Source organism: Lynx rufus, unplaced genomic scaffold (genome assembly GCF_022079265.1).
Source record: "Lynx rufus isolate CCGP_SWC_20201006 ecotype Redwood Valley unplaced genomic scaffold, mLynRuf1.p SCAF_6, whole genome shotgun sequence".
Classification (NCBI taxonomy): Eukaryota; Metazoa; Chordata; class Mammalia; order Carnivora; family Felidae; genus Lynx; species Lynx rufus.
In genome coordinates, this window is record NW_025814878.1 from 67569338 (window position 1) to 67597202 (window position 27865).

A 27865-nucleotide genomic window follows, 5' to 3' on the forward strand; every position below is an offset into this window, starting at 1 on the left:
TTCATAACTGTGGTTAGGATGATTCTTTTTAACAGAGATACACTTTGCCTAGTAATATTCATTATTTCCCAAAGAGATATGCTTTCTTCTTTTCTTGACACATGAAGACCTCGTGGTCTTTTCTGATCTTTGATAAAGAGATGCAAACAAAGATATTTCTCTGATATCAAATACAAAAGAGCAGCCTCCTTGCTCCTCTTCAAACATCAAGACAGGCTCCAACCTCAGGTCCTTTCCACTTGCTGTCTCGCTGCTGTTTGGAATTCCCTTCTGCCAGATTCCTGCATGGCAAGCTCTGTAACTTCCTTTAGTCTTTATTCAAAATTCACCTTCTCAGTAAGGTCCTTATTTAAAATGTCAATCCAACTCCCCATGCACACCGAACTTCACATTCTGCTTTTTTCCTTCATTGTTTTTCTTTAGCAACACAGATATTTTACCTACTTCTTTTGATAGCATGTAAGCCCCATGAAGGCAGAGGTTTTTGTCAGTTTTGTTCATTCCTATATTCTCAGCACCTAGATTAACACATGGCACACAGTGGACCCTCACAAACTTTGTTGAATGAGGAAGTGCATTAATGAGCGGAGGCCAACATGCACTCAGTCTCCCTTCTAAATAAGAGCAACCACTTGTTGTCTTGCTGGATGTGGGCCAGATTTACTAATTTTTCAACAAAAGATGGAAGTCTGAATTTGTAATGTAAAATGTCTCAATTTGTAAATGTTGACTCAGGGTAAAAAAAACAAAGAAACCACTGCGGACCTAAAAAGCCACATTTATATTAGGCTGTGGGTGGCCAGTAAATGTATAGTATACCCTTTTAAATCAGCCATCTCCAATCACATCAATCTTGTCTGTCATTCAGTCAAAATCATTCATGTATTCTTGTTTACTTACATGACAAGGCCCCTATTTTTACTGAGCTGGTTACTTTCTTTGGAGAGGAAACCAATACCTATGTAAAATTTAAATATATATAGCTAAAGAAAATATGATCAGACAGAATTATATTTGCCATGATGCTTAGTTTTTGCAATTCTCTTCTACTTTCCATAGTATTTATTACTTTTGTGTCCAGAATGTTATGTTATGGGGTGAAGAGTGACACCAGGAAGATTTAAAGTAAGTTATGTAAAAATGGCTGTAAATTTTTATAATATGTTCCTTTCAATCAATTCACTGATAACAAAAGCTGGTGAAACAGACACTGGATTTTAGGAATAAGAGGTATCTGCTGTCCAAGAACACAGCATTTTCTTAGTTATCATCTTGCTAGAACGAAGCATGATTTTTCTCATTATGGAGAAATTTTGACCAACAGTGTTTGGTTCTCAGTGTCTCATCACATGACAGCCAGCTCCTGGAGTGCCAAAGCATGGCTTTCTCCCAGCACTAGTGTGGCCTGTGTGCTTCTCCTCTCATCTGCCTCAGCCTTTTGTTCTCTGTGTTCCCACTGGGCACTTCAGACCAGCAGCACTTGATGAAGGGTTTGCACTGAAGCTGCCCGTTCCTGCTGCACTATTGTGCTAAAGCCTCGCTTGTTTGATCACATGTAGTAGTTTGTTTCCAGTCATTTTCTTCCTTTCCTCTCTTTTCTTTTAATTATTTCTCCTAATAGATTTCCCCCCTCCTCCTGCCCTGTCTGTCAAAAGAAATAGAAAGAAGAGGTGGAGGCAAAGGTAGGTGAAAGGCAGGTTACCACCAAACTCATGAAGTAATTCTGTGCCTTTTGTTCACGAATCACCATGAAAAGCATACTAAATGGTGAAAAGAAATCTACCACTAACTTGCTCTGCGACCTTAGATATTTCACTTCCTCTCTCTTGGCTACATTTCTTCATTTGTAAAATGAGCATATTCAATCAGGTTATCTTTCTAATACTAACAAATTACAATTCTAACAAGTCCAAGACTTACTTCCTACTCTCAACCGATTTAAAATCTTGCTGGATACAGAGGGAATAGAGACATAAAATATTAACAAGTCAGAATAAAAAACTTCACCTGTCACCCGCAAGAGATTGAATCTAAGTTGAAAGGGGTTGAAACCAAGCCAAATAGCTTTAAGGAAGATTTGAATAAAAATATATAAACAGATTTTCTTATGTGAAGTACATGGAATTAGTCATTTATTAAACACACTAAGTATAATGTAACTTCTTGACAAGACAGATCAACATGAACAGCCATTACTGGTAATAGAGACGGTGTGGTTGGTGTAGTCAGCACAGGATTAAAATGGGCCTAATCTTAGATATGGTGTTGAGACTTGCTTTTTTTACAAGGTATTTTGAAAATAAAGTGTGTATATGTGTGTGTGAATGTTTCCTTTTCTAATTTGAGCAGAAGCATGTAGTGCTCCATGACACCTGGCCAAAGCTACCTCATACCAAGTAGTTTTCTAAGCCTCCTACAAATTATCTTCACTGTTAACTTGCCACAGTATTTGGAAAGCTCATTTCTGATTTCTCAAACACTAATACAGAACCTTAGGCACCTTCTCATCACCCTATACTAATTCTTCAATGAAGCGTCACAGAAAATGTATGGGCTATGATGTCAGATCTGGGTATTAATGCCAGATGTACCATTTGCTAATTGTGACGCTTTAGATAGGCAAAGTTATTTAATCATTTTGTGACTCTCCTCGTCTATACAAAGGGATAAAAACATCTGTCATATGTGGTGGCTGTGACTCAAAATGAGACAATGCATAAAAACTATCTACTAATTGGGAAAAGCTGTTAATATTCCATTCCTCCGAAACATTTGCTCATGGAAAGAAAAAGAATTTCTCACTATTCAAAAAATCCTTCCAGTATATTAAGGCCTAGTGTTTTTTATTATCAGATAATAATTATGCAAATACAAGGCAACAATCTTCTTCAAAGCTCTCCTTAATATTGGACTTGAAACAAAATTTCAGGGACAAGCAATAATAAAAATCATCTTTGCAATTATGAAGAATTTGAAAGTTCTATATAAGGCACTTTGACAGCTTCTCATGAAATACTGTTTCATGAATTAAAGGGTTAAGTTAAAAAAAAACAGAAACCTTGATTACTAAAGCAATGGTATGAGGCAAAACATGGTAAAAATATAAACAGTAACAGCTCTTGCTATTTCACCTAAAACCCACAGTAATAATTTACCTATCTCCAATTAAACAGATGTACTAAAATAAAATTTTAACGAGGAATCTAAATAAATTAACTAGTCAGCAAAAAAAAAAAAAAAAAAAAAAAAATTACCAATCTGTTTAATGAACAAGTGAATAAAATCACAGCATTTTAGAGCCAAAAGAAACTTTAAAGATTATCTGGATAGGAGCGCCTGGGTGGCTCAGTTAGATAAGTGTCTGACTTCAGCTCAGGTCATGATATTGCCATTCACGGGTTCAAGCCCTGTGTCAGGCTCTCTGCTGTCAGCATGGAGCCTGCTTTGGATCCTCTGTCCCCCTCCCTATATGTCCCTCCCCTGCTTGATCTCTCTCTCAAAAATAAACAACATTAATAAAAAAGAAAAAAGATTATCTGGTTACACTTCTCTACCACAGGATTTGAAAGCTCTTGAGTCATCAGAAGTTTGCATTAATGGGAGCTTGTGCAGGCCTATTCTGCTTAAGCATAGGAAGACTAGATTGTTAACTGTCAGAGTGCACTTTTTGGCCTCTGTACTCTGCTGCACAATACATTCACAGGACAGACTACTCAGAAATGAAAGAATGCACATAATCTTTAATCTTTTATCAGCTCTATGTCATGCCTTAGCTTGAACTTCCCAGTGAAACTTCTACAAATGTATATGGTTTAGTCAGCTGAAATTTGACTGTATTTGAAAGTATACTTTCAAAAAACCCATGTAGTTTATGAAATACAAAGCTGACATATAGTTTTAAAGCTGTATCTGTGAAACTGAGGGTCCATAATTCTAAAGGAGTTGAAGGTTTTTTTAACATCTTGAGTCCAGTCTGGGGATGATTCATATAAATCCTTCATTTAAGTTAGAATTTAGATTAATTCTAAATTTAAGAGAACATGGCAAGGGAAACAATAAACATTTCCTTCTAGGCAACCAGTCCAGTTCAAGTGGTTCTCAAAAATGGTCTTCAGACCAAAGGCATCAGCATTACCAGGGACCTTGCTAGAAATGCAAATTCTCGGGACCCACGTTTGAGCTACAAAAGCAGAAATTCTGGGGATGGAGGCCATTAATCAGTGTTTTAACAAGCCCTCCCCATGATTCTGATACATACTAAAGTTTAAGAACTACTGGGTTTAGTTAATCAGGGTAGGGAGCAAAGTAGATATTCAGGGACGAAAGAATCTAGATATAAAGAGCATAAATTTCTCTGGAGTATACTTTGAGGTCTATGTCTTCAAAATCTGAGTGTGATAAATTCTAACAGTACACATGTCTACATAACTACATAATCTATACAACCATGTAATGCAAGAATATTACATTTAGTATGCATAATACAGAATATGTAATATACGAAACTACACATTCACATTGATCTTAATTTTTATCATAGAGAAAAGTAATAACAATATTTATGATTCACATTTATAAAAGTTTTACTGTATATTTGTTCATAAATCACTCTCATTTGCTGAATGGACTTTGATTATCACTAACCGTATGAGGAAATCACACTAAGAATTATTGTCCCATTTTATAAATAAGGAAATTGAGGCTTAAATAGGGTGAGTGATTTTTCTAAGGTATACCTGACTAACAAGTAGCTGGAGTTGAAATGCAAGTTGAAATTTGCTGAGGTCATAATCAGGATCTTCCCCTGTATCACGAAGTACCATACTTTTAATTATCATGTGGGTTTTTTTCCAATTTTTATCGTGGTAAAATACATATAAAAATTGATTATGTGTTTAAACAAACCATAAAAGGAGAAAAAGAATAATAAATACTTAAATAAATGAATAAAATATACAAAGATACTTTTACTCTAAACTACAAAAATCCACAGACATGTTGATTAGTCTTTTTCATAGACCTTGTTTTTTTTTTTTTTTAGAGAGAGCACATGTGCAAGAAGAGCAAAGGGAGAGGGAGAGAATCTTAAGCAGGCTCCATGCTCAGCACAGAGCCCAATGTGGGGCCTGAACTCACAGCCCACCATGAATCATGACCTGAGTCGAAATCAGGAGTCAGACACTTGACCAACTGAGCCACCCGGGTGCCCCTCACAGACCTCTTTTGGTCTTTGAATTTAGCAGGTGACCTGCACATAACTTTTTTAGGGTAAGGTACAAATCTTTGTGTACCTTCCTATTTCTCACTATGTAAGTCTCAAGAAAATAAGCCTTTAAATAACAAAATATGCAATCCTAAAATGAATACAGCAAAGATAATAACAAATGGGGCTGATAAGTGCAATAAGAACAAGAACAGATAAATAAATGCTTAGAAAATACATGAAATGTTACTGAGAAGCAGAGATAAATGTCAGACTATTTCTACAACAGATGAGCCTAGAGATTCTCTCCCTTTGTCATTTCAATGGTTAAAAGTACTCTTTAAATTTTTTTTTTTTTCAACGTTTATTTATTTTAGGGACAGAGAGAGACAGAGCATGAACGGGGGAGGGGCAGAGAGAGAGGGAGACACAGAATCGGAAACAGGCTCCAGGCTCTGAGCCATCAGCCCAGAGCCTGACGCGGGGCTCGAACTCACGGACCGCGAGATCGTGACCTGGATGAAGTCGGACGCTTAACCGACTGCGCCACCCAGGCGCCCCTAAAAGTACTCTTTAAAAATCTATTCCTGGCTTCTGAAAATATGCTCTAGCAGGAAATGCACTTGGCAACTAGCTGACTCAGCAGAGCTAATCCATCTAATCTTAAAACTCAGTAAACATGCATACATCCCTTTCCACTAGTTCTTAAAGTTCCCTCTACCAAAACAAACTGCATTAGGATGTGAAAACTTCTTATACTGCTCTAAAAAGGTTACAGAGATTATTAAAGTGATTATTAAACCCAGTCTAGAAGTGATTCTATATTATGGCCCAGTGTGGATTCTGCATTAGAAATAATGCCCAACAAAAAGCCACTGTCCACTGTTATACTGTATGTCAATTATACCTCAATTATAAAAAAGCCATTCTCTTTTTAGCATTTATGAATAGAAGGTAAATTAGTATTCAGAGCTATACAGAACACACGCCCTCTAGGAACTAACATTCTTTCACTCAAAATTTGAAAACAGTCTGGGCCAGCAAAACCTTTACACTAGTACTAGGGCTACTTCAATCTCATCTTAATTTTATTACAATTTTCTGACAACTTTTCCTTAAAAAAGGCATGACAAGTATGAAAACAAATGTGACACTATGCATTTCTAGTTGTCCATCATTAAGGGACTTACTATGTAAAATGAAGGTACATTCATCCCAAAAGTACTATACCACACTCAGTATTGATATGAAATGATTTTCAACATTAAGTGAAAAATAAAACAGGTGCAGAACAGCATATATAATATACTCATTTATATTCTGTAAAAGAAAGAAGGAAACTCCTAAAATATGTAAAATTCCTTGTATATGTGAAAAATCTTTCTAGGAAAACACATAAGAAACTAGTAACACTAACTGTATCTAGGAAAAGAAAGTAGGTAATTGGAGGGTAAAGGTGTGAGGGAGTGTTTTACTGTATATTATCTTTGCCTTTTGAATTATGTACCATGTCTGAGTACCATTTATTCAAGAAAGAACCAAAAAAATCTTCCTTTTGATATTCCCTGTGTTGTATTGTTCAATTTTCTAAGCTCATTACTTCTTTCCTGGCATTGTATCAATATAGAATGATATCTTTTTCAAATCAAATCAATACCCACTTAGCAGTGGGTCCCTAAACTGCATGGCTTCTATGTGCCTTTATTTATGACAGCCTTTAAAAAAACATTAAAATGACATTGCCTGCAGATTCCAAAATGGAATATGGAAATAAAGTTGAGATCTCAAAAGTATTTTCGAAATACACCATACGATAAACCTGTAGTTAATATTTTGTCTCAATAAAAAAGGTCATCTTTTACAGAATTAAAGTTTTGTGTCATCTTCAATAGTCACACTCCTATATGATCATCAAGACCCACTAATTCACTGTGAAAAGCATATTAGGACAGACAGGTATGTTTTATAAATTCAATGAATAAATTTTATGTGCACATTGTTTTTCATGAAGAAAAAAAAAGTAAAACTGAAACACATCCACATTCCTACCTTCAAAAATCTCTCATTGGTCAATAGTGCAACTTGCTTTTCTGAAGCTTGCTTTTCCACGTGCCTAAAATTTTCACCATCCCGTACACAAAGAGAGAAAATTAAACATTCTAAAGATGTGACTATCACATGGGGGAAAAGAACTACCTAGATTGGTGGCCACATTCTTTTATTTCTTCTCAAAAATAAATTCAAGATAATAGTCATGGCTTAATAGTAATTTCTAACTCCACAAAGCAGCTATACTTCAGAATCTAGGGATCTAATCATAAACAAAAGCCATAAACTCCAGAATCAGAAAATGTTCTTTATAAAAGTAACTCTGGAGAAACTGCAAATTATATCCCTTTGTAAAAATATTTTTCGTTATGGTATGTTTTCAAATCCAACAAAGAAATCTCACGAGTGAAAACAGAAAGGTTTTACTGTGCTCTATATAAAATGGTTATTTTTTTCTTTCCCCACTTCAAAAATAGCTAGATCTGAGATACTTTTTTTTAACCCCAAATTCTATTATGTGTTAAATATACACTTCTCTTTTTACCTCCTAAATGATGGAAGACGTCGGATGTTTTCACATTGATTTTCTGATAAAAAATTTATTCTTCTCTTGGCTTCCGAGAGATTACAGCATAGGACACTGAGGGGCTGAGAGTAGAAATGTTCTAATAGAGAAAGCTGAAAGAAATGTGAAGATTATATAATGTCATTCTAATTCCACAGAGTAACTTCATGTCAACAAACCTTTTTGTTGCTTCATAAATAAATCCCTCTGGGGGCGCCTGGGCAGCGCAGTCGGTTAAGCGTCCGACTTCAGCCAGGTCACGATCTTGCGGTCCGGGAGTTCGAGCCCCGCGTCAGGCTCTGGGCTGATGGCTCAGAGCCTGGAGCCTGTTTCCGATTCTGTGTCTCCCTCTCTCTCTGCCCCTCCCCCGTTCATGCTCTGTCTCTCTCTGTCCCAAAAATAAATAAAAACGTTGAAAAAAAAAATTTTTTTTTAAAAATAAAATAAAAAAAAAAAAATAAATAAATCCCTCTGGTATTAGCACTGTAATATAGACCTGGCCAAGATATGTTTAAGATCTAGGTTTCCAGAGCAGTCAAATTAAGTAAACAGTCCCCCCTGAAGATTCTTTTATATAAACAGGTTTCTTATTTATATTAAAGAGTTTTTGTTTTTATTTACTTTTTAATTTATATCCAAGTTAGTTAGCATACAGTGCTATAATGATTTCGGAAGTAGATTCCAATGATTCATCCCCTATATATAACACCCAGTGCTTATCCCAGCAAGTGTCTTCCTTAATGCCCCTTACCCATTTAGCCCATCCCCCCACCCACAACCCCTCCAGCAACCCTAGTTTGTTCTCTGCATTTAAGGGTCTCTTATGTTTTGGGGTGCCTGGGTGGCTCCGTCGGTTGAGTGTCCGACTTTGGCTCAGGTCATGATCTCACGGTTTGTGAGTTCGAGCCCTGCGTCAGGCTCTGTGCTGACAGCTCAGAGCCTGGAGCCTGCTTCGGATTCTGTGTCCCCCTCTCTCTGCCCCTCCCCCCCACTTGTGCTCTGTCTCTCTCTGTCTCTCAAAAATAAATAAATAAATGTAAAAAATAAAATTAAAAAAAAGAGTCTCTTATGATTTGTCCCCCTCCTTGTTTTTAAATTATTTTTGCTTCCCTTCCCTTATGTTTATCTGTTTTGTATCTTAAATTCCTCATATGAGTGAAGTCACATGATATTTATCTTTCTCTGACTTATTTCACTTAGCATAATACCCTCTAGTTCCATCCACATAGTTGCAAATGGCAAGATTTCATTCTTTTTGATTGCCGAGTAATACTCCATTGTGTGTGTGTGTGTGTGTGTGTGTGTGTGTGTGTGTGTGTATACATACCACATCTTCTTTATCCATTCGTCTGTTGATGGACATTTGGGCTCTTTCCATACTTTGGTTATTACTGATAGCACTGTTATAAACATTGGGGTGCATGTGGCCTTTTGAAACAGCACACTAAGGTTTTTTTTAAACAGCAAAAGTATGGCACTAATATATTTAATGTCACAATAACACTACAAACAATGCATAAATCATTCTGTATCTTTAATATTTTAAGACTCTGATTTTGTGGACAAGCTCAGAAAATTGTAATCTCTGAAGTATGTATTAGAAGAAACTAATATGAATGGATAGATCAACTCTCTGCAGAACCAACTCACAGCAACAGTAAATATGGTGGGGATAGGACTGGGGTGTGACCTCAGAGTTTAATAGATGTCCAAATACTCACAAGAAAATATTCATCTATAAAATCAGTGAAAAAATTTGGTCTGCTGAATAAATAAAAATGTTACAATGGTAGAAACTTTCCCTTCTGATAAAAAAAAATGAAAAATGAGAAATAGCTAAAGAAAAGATATCTTTTTAAATTCATGAAGAAAAACATGGTACAATATCTGGTAAATTTAAATGTTAAGAATGCTGTTGTCCCCATAGTATAAGGGGGAATGATTTTCCAGAACCTACCATAACTTGTAAGATGTATCTTACAAGACTATTCAAATGTTAAAAACTTGACCCTAAGCAACCTTTTTATGGCCAATTTGGTTTTTCCAGACACCTTGATACTAGACAGTTTCCCTAGAGAGTGGACAAAACACAGTCTTGTCACTAGAAAACAGAATTTCCCAACAGAAATTAATAAATTAACATGATAGCTTATATATTGGTATTAAGGTATTTGAGCTTGATCCTTACTGGGTAAACTGATAATGAATCTCTGAGCCTATAGAGCTGAAGACCAGATACCCAAGGCTAGAGGAAATCCTCCAAAATAGTTCATTCTGGAGGAAGGATGAGGCTGTAAGAAAAGAGCCAGCCTTACTTAGAAACAAATACCAAACAGAAAGTAACTGTTCATGCCAAGTGCTAAATTATTTTCACACATATTAACAAAATCTTGTTTCTTACTTGCATTTTTCAATTATATTGTGATAGTATTTATTCCAATGTTAACATCACTTTTTAAATATGAGAAAAGTAAAAAACAAACATATAAGGGACTTGCTGGGGAGGAGAAATGGGAGGAAGTCACATGACTTACAGTAGAGTTATAAATAAGAACCCAGTACCACCTACTTTGTCTAAGTATGTTCTCAAAATCTGGGTCAACAAGTTGGTCAACATAGCCAACTAATGAAGGAAAACCTTAAACATATACAGAATGATTATATACCCTACTGCACCCCCTATGGAAAATAGGACTTAACGCATTACTTCCCACTGATGATTAGGAAAAGTAGACAAATGGGGTCTAACGGCTCTACCACTTAAAAGCTGTGTGACCTTGGCCAAGCTACTTAACCTAAGCCTCTGTTTCCTCACCTGCAAAACTGAGGATAATAGTACCCATTAATGAAACAATGTAAATACTTAGTACTAGCTAGCACAAAGGAGGTGCTTAGTAAATTATGAGGAACCGATAAAATCATCTAATCTGATTCCCTATTTTACAGATGAGAAAACTGAGACCCCAAGAGATTACATAATTCGATGAATACCCTTTTATTCGCTTGCTTTCTCAATGGTATTTGAGAAATGATATTACCTAAAACTCATTCTTCTCTTGACTTCAGTGTTACTCTACTTTCTATTGGTTTTCCTTATTGTTTTTAGTCTCCTTTTCTATTACTCTTGTCAGCTTACAATCAGATTCTAATCTTAGTCCTTTCCTCACTCCTCTGGATGATGCCTCATCCTCACTATGTGACTTCAACCACCACCTTTTAATGATAAATCCTAAATATTTCTATTTACTTCCAGATCTTTCTCCTGAGTGCCAAATCTTTATTATCCAACATACCTGAAAAAACCATATACAAAAAGAAACTCACCTTTTTCTAACTGGCTCTTCACTTTATATTAACACATATACTTAATAAATGGTACCACCTCCAATCCATTTGCCAAGATAGAATTTATGCTTCTCTTATGCATCCTATCATCCACTTAGTCACCAGGGTCTGTCGATTCTATCTCATCCCCAAATCTGATTCCTCCTCTCTAGTTCCACTATCACAACCTTAGTTTAGCCCTTGTTGTATCTTGTCTAGACCAGTGCAGTAGTCCTCCAACAGATCTCTCTCCCTCTACTGTTGTCTTTACCTAGAATGTGCTTCCCATTTTAATCTGGTGAGCCTCTATTCCTTAGGATATACTTTCGTTTTCTTATGGAATCCCCACAGGTTTCTTTCATAGCACTGACTATTGAGAACTGTAATTTCCCATTCTGCCTCCTTCACTAAACAAAAGAGCAATCTGAAGGCAGAGATTTCCTTGTCCTCTGTATCTCTAGGGCTCAGCATAATTCTTGGCTTACAGTCGGCTCTTGATAAATACTTTTCAGTAAACAAATGAGTGAAGTAAAATGTATGAGAGAAGCAAATTAGAAATGTATTAGATCTTGGGGTGCCTGGGTGGCTCAGTCGGTTGAGCATCCGACTTTGGCTCAGGTTATGGTCTCACGGTTTGTGAGTTCAAGCCCTGCGTCGGGCTCTGTGCTCAGAGCTTAGAGCCTGCTTTGGATTCTGTCTGTCTGTCCGTCTGTCTCTCTCTCTCTCTGCCCCTTCCCCACTAGTGCTCTGTCTCTCAAAAATAAATAAATGTAAAAAAAAAAAATTAAGAAATGTATTATACCTCAATATCATTTAATTTCGCATATTGCTAAGGTAATTTTGTTGCTTTGAAATATTTTTTTTTTAAAGTCAGGTTGGAAAAAAAGACCTATGTTAGCCATAAGAGAGCACTACAGTGTTTTACATGGAGAAAAAATACATGACAGAAATAATTTGTAAACTTCAAGTTACTACACAAATGTGAGGTATTATAATATTGCACTTTTGTACTGAAGGTTTCTAATATATTGGTTTTAGTAACATGTATTTACAATGGCATGTATTTACAATGACTACACTTTGCTAAGGTATTTTAAGGTAGATGCCAAGAGAAGAAGACAACATTAACTTCCAAATAACTGGAGAATGGGCTCCTTTTGTAGTTTAGAACAGATAGTATGAAGCTGAGTTCATGAATTTTCTTCTGGCAATTCATGAAACCTTAGTAAAACTGCTTTCCCAATATGCAAGAATAAATATAAATGAATACATATACATGTATGTGCAAGGGACAACAAACTATGGCCCATAGGCTATTTTTACATGGCCCAGGAACTACAAATGTTTTTTATATCTTTAACTGGTTATTTAAAAAGAAGAAAAAGAATATGCAACAGAGATGTAGCATTCACAGCCAAAAATATTTAATATCTGATCCTTTACAGAAAATTTGCTGATCCCTCATATATAGTATTTTTTAGGAAGAAATCAAGAATCTCACAACAAACAAACAAAAAAAGTCCCTAGGGGCACCTGGGTGGCTCAGTTGGTTAAACCTGGCTCAAGTCATGATCTCATAGTTCCTGAGATTGAGCCCAGTGTCAATGGGCTCTGCCTTGACAGTGTGGAGCCTACTCTGGATTCTCTCTCTCCCTCTCCTCCTCTGTCCCTCCCTGCTCATGCTCTCTCTCCCTCAAAATAAATATATTAAAAAAATAAATAAATAAGAGTCCCTTCCTCCCTACCCCTAAATAGTTAAGAATTATTGGAATGCAGGGGGTGTGTGGGATGTCTTTATCCATTTTTGACATCTGCATTAATATATTCTCTATGTTTTGCTGCAGGTAACTAAGAAATGGTAGAGCCTAGAATAACATAACTTGAATTTACTTATTTAAAATTTTTTTTTCTTTAACATTTATTTATTATTGAGAGACAGAGAGACACAGAGCATGAGCAGGGGAGGCGTAAAGAGAGGGGGAGACACAGAATCTGAAGCAGGCTCCAGACTCTGAGCTATCAGCACAGAGCCCGATGTGGGGCTCAAACTCACAAACTGCGAGATCATGAGCTGAGCCGAAGTCGGTTACTTAACCGACTGAGCCACCCAGGTGACACTTGAATTTACTTATTTTAGAGTTTGCCATTTAAAATGTCTTATCACACTAAATAGTTTCAAATAATATGCAAATTACTTAGAATCAGCTTATGAACTTTCACACCCATTAGTGTCTTCTTACCTGAAGTCCTTTTATAAAGTTTTGAATTGAGAAATCATGATACAAAAAGATGTTGGTCAAAATCTGTAGCACTTTTTCACTTAGTTTAAAGGGAAACTGAGTTGTAAGAAGTAGCTGAAAGACATAAAAGGGGAATAGGACACACTCCTTATTAGTCTTTACTCTTCATAAATATCAAGTATAAATCATGAGGCAAAGAATGATACTATGACACAGTAACCATGAAAGCTATAAATGTAGCTAGGTTATTTTTAGGTCAAATATCAACTAAAACTTTAAATTAACTTACATAAGAATCATAACCAAAAGAAGCTATTCATACTACATCTTCAGAATCAAAGATGTCCATCATCTTCCTTTCAATTACTAATTTAAAAAAATACCATCTATTAACTATACAATCCGTCTTCTCCCGCCAGAAGCCACTGAAGAAGCTATAGGCTTTGGTAATTCTTATTATAAGATTTCTTTTTCATCCCTAACTTACACACATTAATGAGGAGTAACACATTATGCACTGTTGAATGAAAAACCCCAAATTAACAGATGGTATCTGTTACAAAATAGCTGCATTTGTATTACTCAACCAATTTTCAATGGCCTAAAGTGAAGATTTTATACCTAAAAGTGAAAAGTCATACTAGGCTTTTAAAACTGAAATGTAGTTATAAAAGGCCACCTGCATTTGACCACAATCGAGCAATTTTAAATACGGCAGCTATAAAAATTTTCCTCAAAGTATCCATAAACAAACGGATACCAGCTTCATGGGGAAAAAAATGTATAAGTGGTCAGTAAATAAATGGAAGTTTTTCATAATTTACCTTACACAAGCAATATAAAGCACACCTTGAAAGAGTTGAGTCTGGCAACAATTTGTGGAAGGTCAATAATAATTTAGGTAGAAACAGAACTAAAACTAATTGAAACATAGAGCTAAGGTCTGAGGAAATGTTAGTATTTATCTTCTGCCAAGAGCAGCAATGACAGGAAAGGGTCCACTAAAAATATCAAATTATTTTAATTTTTTTTTTTACTGTTTACCTTTAAGAGAGACAGACAGACACCCAGAGCTTGAGCAGGGGAGGGGCAGAGAGAGAGGGAGACACAGAATCCAAAGCAGGCTCCAGGTTCTGAGAGGTCAGCACAGAGGCTAGCGTGGGGCTCAAACTCATAGACTGTGATATCATGACCTGAGCCGAAGTAGTATGCTTAACGGACTGAGCCACCCAGACGCCCCTCAAATTACTTTAAATAAAATGTAGGAGTAAAAACATGGTTGCTGTTTTTAGGAAATCATTAAATTTCATTAAAATTTATTAAAAACCTAAAATTTTCCATTGAGTAATGACTGATTGATAGGTAGGTAGGTAGGTAGATACAGAAAAATAGAATCATTCTTTCTACAAAGCTTTTATTTTATCTGAAGAGGCAATATTGTGCCCTATAAAAATCATTAAATATAAAAAAATGTGAAGAAATATGTTCAATATCATACTCTGAGAGATTCAGAAATTTATCACTAATGTTTACATTTATCATCTATTCTTGGCTGTCTTCTTTTCATCCTATTTCGCTGATACAATTTTTTCTTTTTACCTTATCAAGTACCGTAGTCAGGTGCTCCTTGCAGGACAGAGACTGGAAAAGTTCTATGCACAACAGAGATGATACTGCATGAGGAAGCAACCGATGGATGATAATAGGAGACGTGGCAATTCCAAAAATGAGTATTAGTGGAAATTCATGTAGATGTTGACTGGTTTTCAAAGGAAAATACAAAATTGGGATTTTTCTTTTTTTAGCAAATATATTTCAATACATCAAATTTCAAATTAAAACCATCTTTATCTGAATGTCTACTGTATAAGACACTGATGAAGAGTATCATTCTAAATACTAAAATTTTCTAGGTCACTTATTTTCCCGTTAAAGTAATATAGATGGTTTTTTCCCAGACATTCTAGCTCTGAAATCAATCTACTAAAAGATCCTCTCATTTTATAAATAAGAATACAGAGGTCCAGAGAGATCAAGTGCCTCTCTCTAAGGTTATACAATCTCAAGTGTTAGAAGAGTTAGATATTCAATTTAACCTCTCATCCAAAGTTTGAGCTCTATAGTCTTCCTAACAGTTAGACATCCAGTCTATGCTTTGAGTTCAGTGACATGAAGCTCACATTTTTCAAGGTAACTTATTCTATTTATGCACATTTCTAACAAACACTATGTCACCCAGCTATTAATAGCTAAGAAACAGGAAACTTTCCTTACACATATGTAAGACATATTTTTAATGGACACCATTTAAAAATGTTACATACTTTCCTTGCATTAACTCAAACTTATTGGACATGATTTATTCCTAGTATTACTAGTATGAACACAAATGACTCCCACAGAGTAAAACAGCACTATCTTTGAGAGCTACTGTGGGTCTGAACACTTTGTACCATGGCTGATGATTTTGTTTGCTCCCTCCTACTGGCTATTGCTTGTCAGTATTCTAGCTATGCAGTTCTACCTTCATAGGAGTGGAGTGCCCTGGCTCTGTTACTGCTCTAAGTTCTTCCTCACTTTAGATGGCAACAGGAGTCACAAGTCTAAGCTCCAAAAAAGTACAGCTCTTTTGTCAATATTCTTAGTGTGCAACTTTCAAGCATGTTAAGCAGTTCAGTTTTAGCATTAAGAAAATTCTTAGAATCTAGAAATCTTAGTTTCTATGGGGAAAAAAAGACACTATCAAAATAGTAATTATAAGACAATATATAGCTTTAGGTAAATTTAGCCACACCTATTAAGTTAACATACAGAAAAAGCCAAAATAAATTATATCCTAAAAATGCACCACGGCAAATACATGTCACTGGATTTTAAATAGGGTTAGTTAGTTCGATTCTGAATTTCACAGGAATGTCCTGAAAATCCAATGAGATCATGAAAATAGTTTCTCATTATAAAAATTATATAAGATAATGTTATTTAGAAAACATACTTGCTCAGAAGAGCTATATGTAACTCAGAGCTTCTAATGGTGGATAGGTATCAGAAAATAAGACCTGACAAACATCTCAAGCTGGAGTAATTTATCGATTTAATGGGCAAGAGACAGACGACCTTGGTGAGAGAAACTACATTTTATATTGCCTTTTCATACTAATTAAAAGGTGGCTAACTTTAGTCTTTTGATCTCATTCTTGGATCAAAAAGCAAATGAAAATCTGATAGGAGTTCTTTGAACATTTAATTATAAGGAATTTGAAATCATTCTGGTTTCTATCCAGTTGGTATTAAAATGAAGATTAAACTGCCATTCATTTTCTCTGGGAAAGGTTGCTCTTCAAGTTAAAAGTTACATGTTTCCTTAATAAAAAGAATTTTATGTAAAAGCCAGGTGATATATCATCTACCTGCTGATAATTATGAAGTCCTGGAGTACTTTTGTGGTGAAGCTTTCCAAATCCTTTAAGATAAGCACAACAGGAGGAGACTGCCATTGGCTAGACGAAGTCCTCTTTTTCCTTGGCAGTTTTGGATCTGTCTTCTTTAAAGTCACGTAAAAAGGAGTTAAAAGTAAGCCTTACCATTCAAACAATGCTACAACACTACAATGATATATCTCCCTTTACATTTTACAGTAATGCTTTTTCTTTTATTTCTCCCACATAATAAAGAGAAACTCATTCCAACAGTTATTAGCAGAATCTTTTTGTGTCTGACATGGGAATAATAACCAAGAAAAAGGTTCAGTAAAATATATAACTCATATGAAATATTTATATTTTTTTGCTATCTGAGAAAATGACAAAAAAGCATGGGGAGAACATTTTCTATAAATTATTTTTTCTGTTAATAGAATGTTATATGTTGCTTTGCTTTAAGGTGAGAACTAGTATTTTTAATTGAAAAGCACAATAAACAACACTACTTGCTGGTCTGCTACTATTAAATTTCAAGTTGAAAAGCACCTTTAATATCATCTGGTCCAATCCCAATCTTTTAAAGATATCTGACATAAACTGCATGTAGCATCTGATTTCTAGAAAATTTAAAATTGTGGATCAAATTAAGATATTATGATATGCATGAGACCCAACTTAATTCCTATATAAAGCAAAATGAAACTTCACTTACGGTCGACTTCAGCAAATACGTTTTATCAGAAAATGTTACCACAGTATTTTTTCCCATACTATCTGGCTACACGGCATCATAAACTAAAGCTGTGGTTTTATGGTACAGTTATCCATGAATCACCTAGGTTGTTCATTCTCAGTGGAACTTCTTTTTAGTTAACTGTTTACTGTTGAATGTACTTTACTTATAGACCATTTATTCCCCAAGAATTGTAAATGTGGAACAAATTAGATTTTTTTAAAAAATGACTATTTCTCATTGGACTAAGTTGACACTGGGAACTGGCAGCATGGTTCAACCGCACAAAAGCAAATATTGAGGAATCTAAGAGATAATATATTAAAGTCATAGCCATTGTCACAGAGATAGAATCTGCCACAGAACCAATTCCTGATGCTGTTTTTGTCACTAGATGACATTCTCCCACAAATAAAATGGCCTTGTAAAATGAGAACCTAAATACTTACCAGGAATTAGACTGCATACTGATAAAAGAATACTTTAAAATTCTAATAGCCTTAGGAAAAGTAAGTAGCTACCATTACTTAACAGCTAGGGTGCATAAGCATATTCTTATTAGAACAGTATTACGTTTAATGCAATTCTAAGCCTCTTCAATCAGATGCAAATCCCCCCCCCAAAAATTGTCAGTTTACATTTACCTGTGTGACACTCATATACCAGCTGGAAAGAGAATCCATTGAACAAAATGTCTTTTTCTGGGTGACCTGAATACTTTCCTCTTTGGATTCCTCATCTACACAGCAGTTCATCAACTTTGAGACCAGCTTTTGCAAAAAATGTTTCATATCTGCAGAATATAAAAGGTAAGAAAGCTTATCTCCCTTTAAAACAAATATGAAACAACTGAAACTTCTTAATCAGTATATTACATTTGGGTAGAATGTATTCTTGTACACTTAACATTAATGTAACATTTAACATATTAACTATTAATGTTCATTAGTATCTTCTCTTTAATATTTAAATTTCATTAATTCAGACTAACACTAAGCCAAAGTTTATGTATACTATCTATACTAAAAATGTTACCTAAATAAATGTGTAAACACAAAAACTATAAATCTTATGAGGACACTATATATTTAAGTTACACTAGACAGCAAAAAATTTTTAAGGCCTCTAAAAACGATCAAAAGTGTTACTTACGTAAGTTATTTTATTGATTACAAATCTTCCTTATAGTCATTTTAAAAGATGTCCTAAGGGCTTTGACTTAATCAGTTCCAATCAGTTTATGATTATGAAAGTAATATAAGCACATAAAGCCCTTATGTCAATTCAAATCTCATTCCATTTTACTCTATTAGTGTCCATATCCTTTACGATTTAATGGTTTCATATAGATTAGCTCTGGCAATGGACATTTTTTACCATGCTAATCTTTCAGAGCAGGACAATAAGATGATTGGAGGCTGAAATATGAGCCTACACAGTCTATTCTCTGTTGGGATAAATAAGAGCTCCCCAATCCTTAATTCTAGCTCCCTGTCCCAAACCTTCCAACTTATTAGACTTTTACCGGGTTAGGGAACACATCTCATAAAATATCTAAACTATTACTGGCAGTGAAGCTGATACAGTGGGGGGGGGGGGGGCTGGAATAAAGGAAGCAAAAGGTGGCAATGAGTCCTGCAACAGTCAACATTACCATGATAGGCAATAAACCTCACCCTGCCCAAATGTTGTGCCATGCTCTTCCCACAAATAAAAAGGGATCAACAAAGCTAGGGCGGGGGGGGGGGGGGGGCGTGTAGAAAGAAGGTCAGAAGAGATCTGTAACATCTCACCAAGGTTATTAGGGCATTTATACTGTACCTGGACAATCTTTAGCTTGCAATGAGACTACATATGGAGTGACATTATTCTGAAGGGCTTCTGTTAGACTTCTGAATGTTAAATCATGATCAGTTACATTCACACCTATGGGATAATACATCAGTATTACACCATCATTTGTACTATAAATAATTTAGCAACAAAGCTACTTAACATATCTAGTGAATTACTGAATAAAAATATTTTTAAAAATATGAGTAACAAAAAAAACCCCATGATTAATAACAGAAACCAAGAAAATATCCTGCATAAATGAAGAGATCTCCATTAACAATAGATATCTGGAAGCACACAAAATACTTGTCAGAAAGGGTATTTAGCATAATCTCTCTTTAAAAAACATTACTGAGAATGTGTAGTTAACCCATGAAAACATCTTAGGAGTAATTTTATTACTTTGTCAAATTCATAAAGTACTCTTTAAAATACTCATTCAAAAATAAGGGCTACAGATTCCGGGTTTACTGTGATCCTGACTTAACAAGTGAGGAGAATCCAATCACTAATCCTATTAATGACTGTTGTAGTAAATACAATAGTAAAATACACACTAAGCTGATTTCTGAGGGAAGAGGCTAAAAACAAAACTTCAGGTACTTTAGGTATTTACTAAGCCTCTCATTCTCATTTCCACAAGTCAGAGTTTAGTGCTGTGCATGCAGTTATCAGAGTTGAGTGGAATTTCCCTATCACACTGGAAAAAATTCTACTGACTGACACTTTCCTTTACGTCACAATCTGAGATTTCTAGAAAGTGCTTTGGCACTTAGGCAGGTGGCAACAGCAGCTATCTTGAAACTGCTTGATAATTGCTACTATAAAACTTCAACTGGCTAGAAGAAAAACAAAAGGTTCAGAATCTAGGCCACCAATAAACAAAAAAATTTTTTCTAGGCAAGCCAATAAATAAAAATGTTGGCAGGCTATGTTTTTCCTTTATTTATGGGAAGACTGGGTGGCTCAGTCAGTTAAGCATCCAACTCTTGGTTTCAACTCAAGTCATGATGTCATGATTCATGATTCAAGCCCCAAGTAGGGCTCTACAGTGACAGCACTGAGCCTTTCTGGGATTCTCTCTCTGACCCTGCTTTGTGCACTTGCATGAGCTCTCTCAGTCTCTCAAAATAAACGAATAAAATTTTTTTAAAGGCTTATTTATTTTGAGAGAGATAGAGAGATCGGGGGAGAGGCAGAAAGAGAGAGAGAGAGAGAGGGACAGAGAGAGAATCTCAAGCAGGCTCCATGCTCCCCACAGAGCCTGACGCAGGGCTCAATCTCATGAACCACGAGATCATAACCTGAGCCAAAATCAAGAGTCGAACACTTAACCAACTAAGCCACACAAGTGCCCTGGCAGGCTACTTTTAAACAGACATATATCTTTTTGAAAATAGAAAATGTGTAACTGTGCCTAAACATTCTTTGACTACATATTTTTTTTTTACAGTATCAAAATGATATTCCTTGCATTATGGTCTATGATTGTGATACTGTATCTCTGAACAAATTTAGGAGTTTAGCAAAACACCAGTTTATCTTGTCTTTCACTGATTGACTTTATAAGCTATTTAACATTATGTTGCTTACAACAATGGACTGTATATCGGAAACAAGAAAATCAACAATGTCTTTAACTGAAAAAATGTTCTCAGACTACTGACTTTGAAATATAAGATTTCCATTAGCTTCTTTTCTCCTTTTGGCAGTAGGCAGAGAAGGGATTTAAACAGTGCTCTCTCAACAATCTATCAAGCCATCCCTCTTGATTACATTTTCCCCACTCCACTTCCAATTGTTGTAACCTAGTAGTAGAGAAACAAAGCACCAAACAGTATAATCAGGCCATCACTGGGTCTCAGTTTCTCATCCATGAATGAAAAGGGTTTTGAAATTAAGTGCAGGCTGCACTGAAAAGCTGTTCACAGTATTAAAAAATCATTCCCTGTGTCGTTACTCAGAGTGGTTCTGGGATCAGCAGTATGGGCATCAGCGGGAGGCCTGTTACAAATGTAGAGTTTTAGGCCCTGCCTCAGACCTATTAATGAAAGCCTGCATTTATTAAGATCCCTTGGAGGTTATTTGTAAGTACATTAAATTTTGCTAAGTATTGCCCTGAACATCAGGAATGAGATTTAGATAATGAACAAGATTAAAGGCAGTATTAGGGCACCTGGGTGGCTCAGTCGGTTGAGCATCCAACTCTTGATTTCAGCTCAGGTCAGGATCTCAGTTTGTGGGGTCAAGCCCCGAGCTGCGCTGAGCACAGACAGCTCAGCTTGGAGCCTGCTTGAGATTCTCTCTCTCCCTCTCTCTCTCTCTCTGCCCCTCCTCCACCCATTCATTCTCTCTCTCTCTAATGATTTTTTTTTAAAAAATCAGTATTAAATAATACAACTAAGTTATTATCTCAGTGCCCACTAGTTTAACAAACCTTGAATAAATAACAAATTGCAAGTGCAATGAAGAGTACATTTGAAATCCAAATAAACCCACTTTATTTCCAAAAGAAATAAGGAAATTTGCTAGTATTCCAAAGAAATTTTCCATTATCCTGCAGCCAGATATTTGGTTAAAATGGGATATAAATGATGGATATTTAAGTACCTAAGAAATTTACAATCTGCAGCTTAAAAGCAATTTATATATAATTCATCCAAGCCCCCTTATAAACTTCATGCAGTATTATGAAATAATCTAAGATTGATAAACTAAGCACAGGGAAATAAAATTAGGGCCATAGATAATTCCACTGAAGATAACGATTTAAAAAAAAGCACACAAATCTAATCTACTAACCCACTGGTGGTTTCTTTATTACCGAATTCAAATCTCATCTATTCTCATAAAATAACTAAGGAAGAGTAACGCAAATATATTTCTCCTTCATTTTTCTGACAGAAAGTTGAGGAGGGTACTAGCTAATCCCGGATCAATTTCTTTTAATTTAAAGTTGTACAATCACTATAAGGAACTTTTATTGGTTTTGAAAGTATGCAGAACAGTATAATTAGTTTAATTCTATAAATGAAAGAGACAAAACAGGTTGATCAAGAGAAGTTAGTCTCTACTATTCTCAACAAAACCACTAACTAAAAAAACAAACCTACACCCATACATACCTAGAATAAGAGCAGCAGTTGGAATTTCTCTGAGTTTTATTTGACAGCCCCAGTCTCTTGAATTCTTATGGAATCCAGAATAAGACTGTTGCAGAAATTCAATTAGACTATTGAATAGGTTTTTATTTAATTCTTCTTGTAGTTGCTACAAAGAAAACACAAAACTTTATGAATTATTATCAGTAGTAATGTGATGCATCTTTCCAAGTCTGGGAAAGAAAATCATCATGAATGCCAAAGATTATGTATAAAATTATTAGATGGATGAAATAAAAAATATTTTTTCCTTAAATCTCCATTCATTAGTATTTTGGATTCCCTTATTAAAGAATCAAATTTATTCATTCAACAAACATTTACTAACCACCTTACAAAGGAAAGGTAGTCTTTATCCTAAAACAGTGAAAAAAATTAAGAACACTTACAATTTAAAAACATTGTGTAAAGTGCTATGATAATACAGAATAAAGAGTAGGACCATCCAACTTAAGCTGAGGATGTGAGCCAAAGCATTAAAGCAGGTGATGGGGGAGGCGACTATAGGGAGAAGAAAATCAGAACGAATGGGGAGTAGAGGGAGCAGGGAAGCAAGCAAGCACCAAGTATCCAGGGAACCACACACACAGCTAAGCATCAAGAACATGAGAAGTGGTAGGGAATGAGCCTGGACAAATAAACAAGGGGCTAGACCAATAAAATTACATTTGATGTTAAAAGATTTGGGTTTTATCCCCTGGGGAGAACCACTGAAGGGACATGAAGCAGAGATGTGATTAAATCAAGGTTGAAAGGGTTAATCTGACAGCACTGTGAACAGATGGGAGAAGCTGTACTGGCAGTGAGGCTGGAAAACCCCTGCAGCCTGGCACTGTATCTGCCTGAAGGCAGGACTTTCCTAATTTGGCCAATGGTGCTACAGGGACTAATGACAGACCTGAGGGGTCTGACATCAGAGGCAGAGACATCAGTTAGGAGGATCATCACAATTCAGGTTAAGAAATGAAGGCCTACGCTAGAAACTACAAACTCAAATTCCTTCAAGGGTCTTTCAAGGGAATACTTGAATGAGCAAAGCCCTAGGTGAAAGCAATAAAGAGTGGTAGGAAGCAGTAATAAACAGAGTGCATAACCCTCCCATTTAAAACAAACAAACAAACAAAAACACTGTGTTGCTCAAATAAAACAAGTCCGCTCAAGATGCTGGCCCTAGAACTACAAATCTGCTAAAGTACAGACATTTTTTAGGGCTAGAATATAAAGAACACAGAAGAAATTGGATATGAGGAATGAGGGAATAAAGTATTTTAAAAATAGCTTGATTCCTTAATTCTATAACTGAATGGATTAATTTAAAGAGTGCCACCATTTAAAAGCTGTGAGCATACGTAGAGCCCCTTGCCTTGGCAGCTATCATTATAAATGTATGTTCCAGGAGTGCCTGGGTGGCTCAGTTGGTTGGGTGACCGACTTCGGCTCGGGTCATGATCTCGCAGTTTGTGAGTTCGAGCCCAGCATAGGGCTCTGTGCTGACAGCTCAGAGCCTGGAACCTGCTTGGGATTCTGTGTCTCCCTCTCTGTCTGCCCCTCCCCTGCTCACATTCTGTGTCTCTCTGTCTCTCAATAATAAATAAATGTTAAAAAAAAAAAAATTTAAATGTATGTTCCAGTACCTGAAGCCATGCTTAATACTTGGAACAGGAGTGTTTTTTTAGAATATACAGCTTATGCTAAACTAATATTACCTACGTTTCATCAATACTCTTGAAAATTGGTGGAAAGGGAGATGGGAAGCAACAAATAAGAGATTTACGGTAATAGAGAAATATAAGTTATTAAAAAAAGTATTCACCTCAGTTTCAGATTTCATCTGCTGCCATATCAACTGATAAGTTTCGAATCGAAGCTTACTGTCCTCAGACTCATTTTTCCCTTTATTAAAATAGTCCTCTAAAAACACAGAAAGAAATAGGTCAGTTTCTTTTTTATATGATAAAAGTTAGAAAATCTGTGTGCAGGGGTACCTGAGTGCCTCAGTTGGTTGAGCATCTGACTCTTGATTTAGGCTCAGGTCATGATCTCATGGTTCGTGGGGTTGAATCCCACATCAGGCTCTGTGTTGAAGGTATGGAGCCTGTTTGAGATTCTCTCTCTCTCCCTCTATCTCTGACCCTCCCCTGCTCTCTCAAAAATAAACATTTAAAGAAGAAAGTCACACAGTAGGGGATGGGGCTGAATTTTTTAATCTGTATCAAAAATATATGTATTTGGAGATAGGTGACATCCAATATCCTTTATATTTAATTTTATTTATCTCATATTTTTACTATAGTAAGTGTATCTATAAGATTAAAAATATATTTTACTTTTTATTTTACTTTATTTTATTTTATTTAAAATATATTTTACTAAATATATATTTAGATTGTGTTTCTATCACCTTTGAATTGCTAACAGTATTTAATGGATTTGGTTTGATTTAATATTAATATATTTTTTACTATTTTCTCTTATTCTACAGCTTTGTATGCTTTGTTTCGTATATTTGCCTTGAACTCTCCTTTGTAAAATGACTCTTAATACTATGATTCTTGTTCTTTTATTCAACTGACATAGTTTAGCCCAGCCTTTTATTTAGTTTGTCTGTATTACTTTATATGCTTTTTGAATGTTTTCCTCCAAATGGTTAGCCATTTATCAAAACACCATTTATCAAAATACCAGTGCTTTTCAAACTTTTTAAACTATGATCCACATTAAGGAATACATTTTATCATATGCCTGTTGGCCATCTGGATGTCTTCTTTAGAGAAGTGTCTATTCATGTTTTCTGCCCATTTCTTCACTGGATTATTTGTTTTTAGGGTGTGGAGTTTGGTGAGCTCTTTATAGATTTTGGATACTAGCCCTTTGTCCGATATGTCATTTGCAAATATCTTTTCCCATTCCGTTGGTTGCCTTTTAGTTTTGTTGGTTGTTTCCTTTGCAGTGCAGAAGCTTTTTATCTTCATGAGGTCCCAAGAGTTCATTTTTGCTTTTAATTCCCTTGCCTTTGGAGATGTGGCAAATAAGAAATTGCTGCGGCTGAGGTCAGGGAGGTTTTCTCCTGCTTTCTCCTCTAGGGTTTTGATGGTTTCCTGTCTCACATTCAGGTCCTTTATCCATTTTGAGTTTATTTTTGTGAATGGTGTAAGAAAGTCTAATTTCATTCTTCTGCATGTTGCTGTCCAGTTCTCCCAGCACCATTTGTTAAAGAGACTTTTTTCCATTGGATATTCTTTCCTGCTTTGTCCAAGATTAGTTGGCCATACTTTTGTGGGTCCAATTCTGGAGTTCTCTATTCTATTCCATTAGTCTATGTGTCTGTTTTTGTGCCAATACCATGCTGTCTGATTACAGCTTTGTAGTAGAGGCTAAAGTCTGGGATTCTGATGCCTCCCGCTTTGGTCTTCTTCTTCAAAATTACTTTGGCTATTCGGGGTCTTTTGTGGTTCCATACAAATTTTAGGACTGCTTGTTCTAGCTTCGAGAAGAATGCTGGTGCAATTTTGATGGGGATTGCATTGAATGTGTAGCTAGCTTTGGGTAGTATTGACATTTTAACAATATTTATTCTTCCAATCCATGAGCATGGAATGTTTTTCCATTTCTTTATATCTTCTTCAATTTCCTTCACAATGAAAAGATGCTCAACGTCGCTCCTCATCAGGGAAATACAAATCAAAACCACTCAGATACCACCTCACGCCAGTCAGAGTGGCTAAAATGAACAAATCAGGAGACTATAGATGCTGGCGAGGATGTGGAGAAATGGGAACTCTGTTGCACTGTTGGTAGGAATGCAAACTGGTGCAGCTGCTCTGGAAAACAGTGTGGAGGTTCCTCAAAAATTAAAAATAGATCTACCCTATGACCCAGCAATAGCACTGCTAGGAATTAACCCAAGGGATACAGGAATGCTGATGCATAGGGGCACTTGTACCCCAATGTTTATAGCAGCAAATTTTAATGTAAGTTTAAAATATAATCTAAAAAGGTACAGCTTTTTAGAATTAGGATACAGCCTTTATTAGAGAGTAAGCATAAATACAAACCATAGTTGGCCTAAAAGCAGCCATCAATTAAGAAAGCGTTCAAGCTCAACAATCAAAACATCTTAATGTCAAAAAATGCAACCAACTCCTAATTTAAAACTGGGCCAATCTATTTAATAATGGACAAATTATGGAAAGAGCCTAAATATCCATCAACTGATGAATGGATAAAGAAATTGTGGTTTATATACACAATGGAATACTACGTGGCAATGAGAAAGAGTGAAATATGGCCTTTTGTAGCAACATGGATGGAACTGGAGAGTGTGATGCTAAGTGAAATAAGTCATACAGAGAAAGACAGATACCATATGTTTTCACTCTAATGTGGATCCTGAGAAACTTAACAGAAGACCATGGGAGAGGGGAAGGAAAAAAAAAAATTTAGAGAGGGAGGGAGCCAAACCATAAGACTCTTAAAAACTGAGAACAATCTGAGGGTTGATGGGGGGTAGGAGGAAGGGGAGGGTGGGTGATGGGTATTGAGGAGGGCACCTGTTGGGATGAGCACTGGGTGTTGTATGAAACCAATTTGACAGTAAATTTCGTAATAAATAAACAAATTTTATATCATAATCCAACACACATTTAACAGAAACAAAAACAAAAGACCCACAAAACAATTCTTGTCATGTGACAGTGAATGTTTTCTTTTCTATTCTATTTTTTAAAACCATTATGACTCACTAAGTTGATTTCATGACTCGCACTTGGATTTTAACCTTCAGTTTGAAAATGTTCACTTATTAAATAATCTATCCTTTTTCCCACTAACTTGAGATGCCTTTATTATCTAAATACTTACAAATGCACTTGTAACTATATTTTAACTCTTTCTTTTGTTCTACTGAATCCACGTTTATTCCCACAGCTCTACTGAACTGTTTTAATGGCTGGAGCTTTGCAGCACGCTCGCATATGGAGTATTACTCCTTGAAGTATTACTCCAGATCTTCCTCCTACCACCACCAAACATTATCATTCTTCTTCAAAATATTTTAACCCATTCTTTCAAATAAACTTTGCTATTGCTCAAAAATAACTAAAATGGCATTGTGATTTGATTAAATAAAATCTGGAGATTGATTTGGGAAGAAATGATATGAAGTTGTTAAAAAATTCACATCCAAACACTACAGATCTCTTCCTTTAAACAAATTATTTTACATTCTTTGTAGTTTTCTACTTTCCTTCATATTTCTTGTTGTTTACTGTTAGTACTTTATTGTAACAACTAGAACTTTTATAGTATTCAATAATAATGTGAAAATACATAT

At 35.6% G+C, this 27865-nt stretch overlaps 1 protein-coding gene across 2 annotated transcripts in view; it reads right to left on the reverse strand.

Moving 5' to 3' along the window:
- ORC3 (origin recognition complex subunit 3) overlaps positions 1-27865 on the reverse strand; it is a 63105-nt gene that overhangs the window by 28242 nt on the left and 6998 nt on the right. For both annotated transcript variants that reach the window (XM_047102422.1, XM_047102421.1), the window contains exons 3-11: positions 24347-24444; positions 22498-22642; positions 19358-19462; positions 18181-18329; positions 16792-16925; positions 14981-15140; positions 13382-13495; positions 7797-7930; positions 7253-7316 (exon numbers count right to left, since the gene is read on the reverse strand). In XM_047102422.1, coding sequence (XP_046958378.1) covers positions 7253-7316; positions 7797-7930; positions 13382-13495; positions 14981-15140; positions 16792-16925; positions 18181-18329; positions 19358-19462; positions 22498-22642; positions 24347-24444 — 1103 coding nt within the window. The remainder of the gene's footprint in view (positions 1-7252; positions 7317-7796; positions 7931-13381; positions 13496-14980; positions 15141-16791; positions 16926-18180; positions 18330-19357; positions 19463-22497; positions 22643-24346; positions 24445-27865) is intronic.